General features: G+C 43.9%; 1 protein-coding gene across 1 annotated transcript; it reads right to left on the bottom strand.

Annotated features, from left to right (window-relative positions):
• Nucleotides 1-1,362: 1,362 nt before the first annotated feature.
• On the bottom strand, nt 1,363-8,788 carry LOC146821857 (usherin-like). Its single transcript, XM_085609923.1, has 3 exons — nt 8,285-8,788; nt 5,839-6,066; nt 1,363-2,871 (listed from the first exon to the last, which is right to left on the bottom strand). The coding sequence occupies exons 1-3, from the start codon at nt 8,786-8,788 to the stop codon at nt 1,363-1,365; spliced, it is 2,241 nt and encodes a 746-aa protein (XP_085466049.1).
• Between the last annotated feature and the right edge of the window lie 213 nt (nt 8,789-9,001).

Here is a 9,001-nt window from a genome sequence, read left to right on the forward strand (position 1 = left end):
AATCCTAAACATGTTACACGGTCATTAAATCACTGGCATCTGGCTAGGTGACTTGTAGGCTACACACAAAGGGCAGACACAACTTCTTGGTCTATCTCATTGGGTTTGGAGCCACTAACATCGCAGTTGCAAAAACTTCTTATGGTAAATCTCATCATCACCTAATCATTTCATGACACTGCAAGAAGAAGTAACTGTTGTCGATTAAAGTAGTGGCTGGGCTGCGGTGGACATGGTGGATGGAGATGCCAAGAATACTTTTAGGGCTAAAGTTTCTGTGGCAGATGTCCTAATTTCTTAAGCTCCCCCAGAATGTTTTGTACCTTTCAAAATGTTGTTTTTCCTCCCCTTAACACCCTCTCAATACCACCTAAGCCCCTACTCCACTTGCATCAAGATATTTTTTTTATGTGGGTACGCCGCTACATTGGTTGTCAGGAACTTTCAGATTCATAGAACCAACCAATATTGCCTACTACCATAGTACACAACTCTTAGAAAAAAAACTATGACAGCAACATGCAAAATGTATGCACTGTTCAGAGTGCTGGTCATTGAGAATAAATGGGTAGTACCCTGGCTAGGTATCATTAACCACTTGCATTCCTTATGTCAATGGTCTCTATATGGGTCCTCCATTTTATACTTAACTCTCCAAGAGTAATGATATCCATTTGTGAATATTGTTTACTCCATGAAGTGGTGACAGTAGCTTTGTAAAGCAAATATAGTTTCAAAGAAAATAAAGTCGAGCATGACGGAAAATACTAGATACTTTCTTATGAGCAGCATTTCTGAAAAATAAAAATGATAGAATTTTATTAATGTATCATATGTCCTACGGAATGTTTGCCTTTTATGCTAATTCCTCATCAGCCAGGGAGAAATTGAATGCACAGTTCCCCAATGATGCAAAGGAAATAAACAGCCCAGTAATGAGGGAATAAACAGATTTTCCATAAACGGTTCTACAGGGCATCTCTCAAGGAATGTAGAAAAGAAATGTTGGTGCCGCATTATAATGCAATCAGCAAGACTAACCAGTAATTTCTCCATTGCTTGGAGATTGGACAGTAGTCACCCTCCACTATCAACCAAAGTCCCAATTTAAACACCTGCACCCCATCTAGCCCATGGGATTTTCATTCTGTGAAGTTGTTTTTTACAAGTCTGACCTTCCAGGATCCCAGTCAATATCAAAGAATAAGGAGATACCGTCATGGAAAAACAAATGACTAGATAAGCAAAACCATCACATAGCTACAATGTTAAGATGTGAAAAGATTTTAACAGGTAATCACAAGATATTCACCATGTAGAACAAATACACATATTTATAAAGCTTTACAAAAAAAATTGTACCTACCAATGGTAAGGCTGTCGGAGTTCTATAACAAAGGTCCTCTTTTCAAAAGCAGGGCTATGTCTAGTGCATGGAAATGTTTCTACCTGTGCGCTGGCAGGTTGACGAACTGATAGTGAGTAGTTGAGTATTTCTCCGTTGGCACTTTCTGGGAGATCCCAAGTTGCTGTGATCTCATTGGAACTCCATACCTTCAGTTTTGGAGGCATCATACCAGATGGAGCGGAAGGGTCAGTTCTTGTGCTGACAGCTGGACTGGTGGCACTGCCTTGACTGTTATATGCTGTCACGGTGTAAGAGTATTCCATGCCTGGGGTTAATGCAAAATCATGATAGTAGTTTTCAAGGCCAGTGTAAATTAGCTCTTGGTCTCGATTGAGCTCGTAACGTGTAAGTCGACCATTGGGCTGAGCGGGTTCTTTCCAAGAGACCTCTATTGACTCTGGCCCTGCAACCTTCAATTTTGGCGGACTCATGTTTGAAGGTGGGGATTCCATTGTTCGCATTGCTTTCGATAAGCTTGATGTACACCCTCCATTTGTACATGCTACTAGAGAGAAATCATACTGTGCATAGTGCTGCAAGTTGGAAATTACTGTTGATAGTTGTCTCCCTGCAAAGTATTTGGCATCGTTTACACGTATTATGTAGTTGAGGATGTCTCCATTTTGTATCAGAGGTGGTGACCATGAAACATTAATCTGAGTAGAGCTAATGGCTTGAAGGGCTGGGGGACTCACAAAATCTGGTGCTGCTTCTAGAGTCCGTACACTGATTGGTTCACTGGTGCTGCATCCTCCGACAGTGCACGCTGTGATTGTGTAGTTGTAGACTGAGTAAGCCTTCAAATCTTCATCTGTGTAATTGAAGGTGGCAGCATCAAAGCTGAAAGGAAATGGGACCATATTTCTGTGAAGTTGATAGGACTGAATAACTCCATTTAATGATTTTGGGGAAACCCATAAAAGCAAGAGTTTATAGGGACTTTCTGAAAAAAAATATATTTTTGGAGCTAGTAGACCTGTCGGGGCAGCCTGGCTTGTCTTCACTGTTGTCCACGAACTGTCTGTAAACCCTGCTGAATTCCAAACACGTATTTTATATCCATAGGTTGTCCAAGGCATCAAACCTTCATGGGTGTACGTGTATTTGCTACTCTCTGTGTCATATTCTGAGAATAACACCTCCTCTTCCTTATCCCAGAAAGCCCTTTCCTGCATACCTTTGCTAATGACATCATAGTGCATTATTTTTCCATTTGGACTCACCGGGGAAGACCAACTAAGTTCAACAACTGTTGCATTATGTGACTCTATGGTTGGTTGTGGCTGAGAAGCAGGCGGAGCTTCATCTGTTTGGACAAGCTGAGGGCGGGATCGGGTGCAGCCCGCTCCTGTGCAGGCCTCAAGAACTATAACATAGTGAGTGTACGGCTCAAGGCGGCGAAACAGGAACTGGTGGGCCAAACCACTGTACTCAAGGGCATCATCGCTAAGAACATTGTACACCTGTAAAAGAGAACAAGACATGCATTTAAGCGATTTCAATTGAGATATACAGATGAATACCGCTGTATCAACTGTGAAAGGGGCTTAAACAGTATTAACAGCTTTAGTAGAAGTATCTAAATGGTGCAGCCAGGGGAAGTTAACAAAAAAAAAAGTTCCATACAAAAGTGAATGAACACAGTAATTCGGCTATGGGAACTGATAAGATATATGGGAAGGCTCTGGCACATTTGTTTGTCCAGGAATTCACAACGTTAAGTATTCAAACACCTATTTATTAAAGGGCATTTATATGTCCATCATACATAATATGGTGTTTGGAGGCCTAGCTGAAAAATCGAAGTAACAAACGATAATTGACTGCAAAGATTTGGGATTTCGTGTAAATAACATATTTTCTCTGTGTTTAAGAAGTTCAATAACATGAATGGGAAAAATAAAATTCAGAAGTTTTTTTAAGAACCTGATGTTGCCAGAATCACAGGATATTGAGCCGATGCTGGCACCCGAACCTGGTTCTCTAATTCCAAAGTCAGCAGCTCTGACCAGTAGGCCACACCTCCTACTCTACATCAGGCACATAGCAGTTATTTTGTGTGGTTTACAAAATTGTTGAGGTTTTTAAATGCTAATAAGAGCCGCTTTTAAATTCACTTGCCAAGTCAAATTTAAATGACTGTTTTAATAATGTGACAATAATGCAATCTTACCACATATATCTATTAAATACATGTACTGCAGAAGCATTTTGTAAGCAAACTCGCAGTATGTGACAAGTCAGTTGTCTTTGACTGCTACATAATGTGATTAGAACTGTTACTTTATGAAGTGCTTTGAAATGCCTTAGATGCTGCACCATGATGTTAGAGCATCAAGAGATACCTAGAGACGCCCTGGGAAACCATATATAGTGCGTAGAAGTATACCCTGGGACTGTATAAAGTGTCTAGACACAATGCAAATTTTGAGAAGTGTGCCCACGCAATATAAATTGCTCAGATGTGTCATTGGTGATCTAGAAAGACAATGCTCCTCCCAAAATGGGTGAAAAGTTTGGGAAATCAGCCTTTTTCTCGCATCCCATTCCATGCAGTCTGTGGTATATTTTATTTCAAAGCAATGCAATTACTTCAGAATTCCAGGGAGAGGGGCCACCTTAGAGAGCTATTGGCTGTTTCAAAGCTTTTAGTGATTTTGCACACCAACATGGCTAAGAGGTATGGATAATAGTGCTTTGACGTGGCCAGAGTTGGCCCCATCATAGCAATTTTTTTCCTTATGATTGGGCTGGGGGGGGGATAAAGCAATACTAGCGGGAGGGGATATAGCAATGGTTAACAGAGGAGACCCGAAGAACTGTGATACAATCTCTGGTAATCTCACGACTAGACTATGGGAACTCACTCTTCCTGGGGTCACCCAAATATGTGTTGAATAGACTACAGGTTGCACAAAATGCTGCAGCCAGATTACTCAGAAGTGTACCTAGGTATGAATCAGCGAAAAAGGCCCTGAAAACACTCTGCTGGCTGCCGATACAGGCCAGGGTCAAATTCAAAGTACTCTGTATAGCACACAGGGCCCTGAAATTTGAGGCATATCAATAAATATGCCTCAAATTTCCTGAATGGTGGGTAGCATTAACATTCTGTAACCTGTAAAACAATTTGTTGCAGCTTCACAGGAAAACATCATTGATGATATTTTATTCTCAAGCAGCTTTACTAATCACTTACAACCTAATGTAATCTTCTGATTCCAACTTACTGGGACTCCTTCAGAAACCTTGCATCTCAATCACATTTTTAATCATTTGTCGCGTGGGCGCACAAACCGTTTTATTTACATTTGAAAATTCCATAGAATCGGGATTTGTTGATTCTTAGGAATCGGAATTCCACTTGCTTATGTAGGAATGTTCACCACTATGCTGATCATGTCTGGATGGATGAGTCTGTGATAGAGTAGGAAAGATGAAAGGGGTATCAGGATGCGGGTGAGTTAGCCATGAACACTTAAGTGAGAACTCACAAAGTGTTCAAAAAGGGGTGTCATGACAATTCCCAGCCCGTAAACACACAGAAAATAACCACAGAAAATTTAGGACTAAACGGGCTTCCTTCGTGGAGAATTAATTTTCTGAAGGTGATGGCAAAGCGTTTGCTAAGGAAAGTGCACATTAACTGCACCCTGCTCCCGAAAACTCCGGGAGTATGATTTGAAATTTATAAATATTGTTGCTTTCCACATTTTACCATCTCAAATTCTTGAAATACATTTTGAAATAAGGTCAGATAAAGACCTATGTCTAATACCCAGATTGTCTATTTTTCATAAATGAACCCTCACTGCTTCTACAAGGTTCACCATCATCAGTAAGCGATGGTGAGGTTAGAAGTTAACTCATACTACATTTGTAAATGTATTTTTGAAAATCTAAATTTAGGTGAGATCTATAGGTAAAGTCGTGCATTACAAATATGTACAAGTAGACTTGAAATTCCCAATGACAAGTGAAGTGTGACAGGTCCATATTGTCATCATATTCTGAGATGATATTGTACATGGAATTGTAACTTTAACATTACTTTGACATTGTTTATGTCTTTTAAATGTATATTGTTTCCCCTGTAGATCTTACACATATACCACCAAAAGTCTTCACCAATTAAGTCAGAGTGATTGTGGGGGTCAAGCTCTTATGCATCGCCCCCAAACTGACATGCTGTTTTAACAGAATGCCAACAATTGTTCTTAATATTGTTCAGAATAACGCTTTCTGCCAGTCACGACTTTGAGTTAACAAGGACCTACACATCGAATACAGATGTGGAATGGCATTACTAGTAATAGCTTCTTGTTCAAGTGCCTTTTTGCCAATAGTGTGAGGAACTGAGTACCAATGCATGTATTGTAATCCAATATATAGTTCAGTGATAACACTAGTCAAGCTACAATTATGAGTACCTTAATGACTCCATTGGTCTTGGAAGGTTCCCTCCACTTAAGGAGCAGTGCTCTCCCATTCTCTTTCTTCTCCACGGTAAAGTTGCTCAGTCCACTTGGCGATGCTTCCAGTGTACGGACCATGGTCCATGGACTTGCCCCTTGGCCAGCATTATTTACTGCCACAATGTGAATGTGGTATGTTGTATAAGGTTTTAGGCCAAACAAGTGTGTTTCATGGTTTTCGCCCTGAAACAGAAATACATGCTGTAAAAAGTCTACCAACTTCATCAAGTAAGCCTGAAAAGTATGAACTACATGTGCTAGTTGTTAAAAATTGGGTTACCAGTTGACTGGGATGCTCGTCCTGGTCAAGCAGCAACTACATTCCTAGTCAGGGTAAGTCACAAGCAAATCCCAAATTAACCTGTGCACAACCCCCTGGTAGCTTGGCACAGAGCAGTCAGGCTTAACTGAGGCAATGTGAGGAGTATTTGCGTAACACTTTGAACAGTAAAATAGCAAAATCAACACACAACAAGATCCCACACAAGGTTAGAAAGGTAGAGTTAACTTTAATAATTAAAACAAGACCAAAACAACAAATATCCAATTAGCAGAACTCGAGTTGTTAGAAATGGTTGGCAGAGGTAGGTACCTTTGTCCAAATAGGGACTCTTGCTTCTAGTCAGGGTAAGGGGTATACACTCCTAAAAAAAAAACTACTCATCCCCTTGGTAGCTTGAAACGAGCGGACAGCCTCATCTCAAAGGCAGTGTGTAAAGCATTTGTGAACACATACAGTAATACTGTGAAAACACTACAAATGGACACTACACCAGTTTAGAAAAATAATTTATCTTTATCTAAACCAAAACAAGACCAATCAACACAATCCACAATACAGTTATCAAGATATCATCAAAAACAGGTTATTCACTTAAAGTCTCTAGCAATAAATAACTCCACCTGGAGTTATTACGATGTCGTGCCAGATGAAATTCGCAAAGTACGGCGCCGACTAAGAGGTGCACAGCGTCGGGCCCGAAGTCAAGCAGACCCCCAAAGAACATTCCCTTGGAATTGATGAAAGCAAAGGCGGTGAACGGTGTGGGGGAGGTAATGCTTCATTGGTGCTGGGCGGCTTCCGTGCCTTATGACCCCAGGGGAGGTGATGCCTCGGTTCCATACTGCGGAGCAGGGTAGTTGAGACATCGGTTCCTTACTGTGCCGCGGAAGTGATGTCACAATGGCGGTGAAGGGTCGGTTCCTTGCGACGGTGCGATGTTGATGGATTCAGGAGTCACCCACGCCGAGGATCAGCTCCGCGTTAATGAAGCATAGGCGTCGGTGAAGTCGGTGCGAGTCAGGACATTGCGTCGTGGATGTCACAAGTGGTGTCTTTGGCTCCGCTGCAGGCAGCCGCCTTGATGAAGGCTTCGGAGTCGATGCGGCACGGTGTCAGCAGGGATCGAGCCTATGGTGCAAGTCAGGGCGGTGCGTCGTGCTCTTCACAAGCCGTGCCCACAGCTTTAGTGAAGGTTACGACGTCGCTCGCCGGTGTCAGTGTTGCAATTTCCTTCAGTGGCAGCTGAAACAGCAGTTCCAGATGCAGAGAGACAGAAGGGATGAAGTCTTTGGGTCCCTGAGACTTCAGAACAGGAGGCAAGCTCAGTTTCAATCCCTTGGAGATCTTTTTCTTCAAGCAGATGACAAAGCAAACAGCAAAGTCCTTTTCTCCCTTCCTTGGCAGCAAGTAGCCACTGCAGGACAAACACCAGACAGCAAACAGCACAGGGGCTATATTCCTCCTCAGCTTCTCCGGCTCTTCTCCTTGGCAAAGGTTCCTCTTGATTCCCAGAAGTGATCTAAACGTCCGGGGTCTGGGCCCCTCTTTTTATATACCAAAATATTTTGTTTTCTGAAGGCAGAGAGTGTCTGTGCCCAGCCAAAACCAGTTCCGTCTTCAATGGTGCAGCTACCTGGCAGGAGATGGAGAAAGCATTCTTTCAGGCAGACCAGGCCCATGGAGGTGAAAGGAAATCTCCTCCCTCTACTCTAAATGCAGCCCAGCTCTATTCAGCCCAGACATGACTCATCAGACTTCTGGAGCCGCAGCCCCTCCTCAGCCCCTGTCACCCAAAAGCCAGACATGCAATACACAAAACTAGCAGAGGAACACTGGATGGTTAGGCAAGAAAATACCAACTTTCTAAAAGTGGTATTCTCAAACACAGAATGTAAAAATCACCCTTACTAAAAGATGCATTTTAACATTCTGAGTTCAGGCATACTAAACTTTATTTTCCTACCTCGTTTCCAGTGCCAGTTATGTTTATAAGATGTTATAAACGAGGCGTGGCCAGCAGCATGGCGGACTAGACGTGTCCGACCGGAGCTCCGATGGCTGACAAATGATCCTTCATTAATCCTATGCTCACAACCATGATTCTGCTTTGAAACTTACAGGCAGAGGGCTGGAAGTCAGTGCCCGTGCCCTGATCGGTGTGTACCACCGAAAACTGCTCCGTAACGGTGAAAGAGCACGGTGGGGAGCGGAGATCAGGCTACGGACAAAATGGCAGCGACCCGCTCTGAGAAGTGAAAGAGGCGTCTCCGGGGGGCTGGGGACAGCTCCTGGGTTGGGGGCTGCAGGAGTGGTGAGGAGCAAGCACCGGTGAGGCTCCATCGGCTCACCTCCTTCCCCCTCTTCTTCAGCTCTTTCTGCCCCCCCATCCATCCCTGATACGCGCTGAGGCCTCTGTGACACAGTGTCGAGCTGCGAGACAGATGAGGGCACCGAGGTGAGGGGCTGAGCACAGGCGGTCAGTGACCGGTGCAAGAGCCTGTTGTGCGACGTCGGCGCTGGTGGTGGTGTCCCGGTCCGCCGGATTGGATGAGAGACGGGAGAGCGGCTGAGGTGGTGGCCGGTGTGCCGTGTGCCCCGGTGGGCTTGAGGGCCCGGCTGCATCGATGTGAAAGCTGTAACCCAGGAGAGCCGCCGATTCCGACAAGGGAAGTGTCAGTGGGGACCCAGAGACTCTGAGGAGTACCTGCATCATTGGAGCGCCCACAGGGTGGCGGATCAGCCCGCGTTTAGTGGGGACTCTGGCCGCAACAGGTCGGGTGACGCCGCGTAGAGGGGTCCGGACAGGCACAAAAACCAGAAGCTGACTGAGAGGGG

This window comes from Triturus cristatus, chromosome 6 (genome assembly GCF_964204655.1).
Source record: "Triturus cristatus chromosome 6, aTriCri1.1, whole genome shotgun sequence".
NCBI classification, from domain to species: Eukaryota; Metazoa; Chordata; class Amphibia; order Caudata; family Salamandridae; genus Triturus; species Triturus cristatus.

What these genes read in the sequence shown, in the direction of transcription:
- LOC146821857 (XM_085609923.1), bottom strand. Translation starts at nt 8,788, where the DNA reads ATGCAGCCGGGCCCTCAAGCCCACCGGGGCACACGGCACACCGGCCAC. An exon ending in TGACTTCCAGCCCTCTGCCT is followed by an intron (nt 6,067 to 8,284) that starts GTAAGTTTCAAA and finishes TTTCTGTTTCAG; the next exon opens with GGCGAAAACCATGAAACACA. An exon ending in AGACCAATGGAGTCATTAAG is followed by an intron (nt 2,872 to 5,838) that starts GTACTCATAATT and finishes TCTCTTTTACAG; the next exon opens with GTGTACAATGTTCTTAGCGA.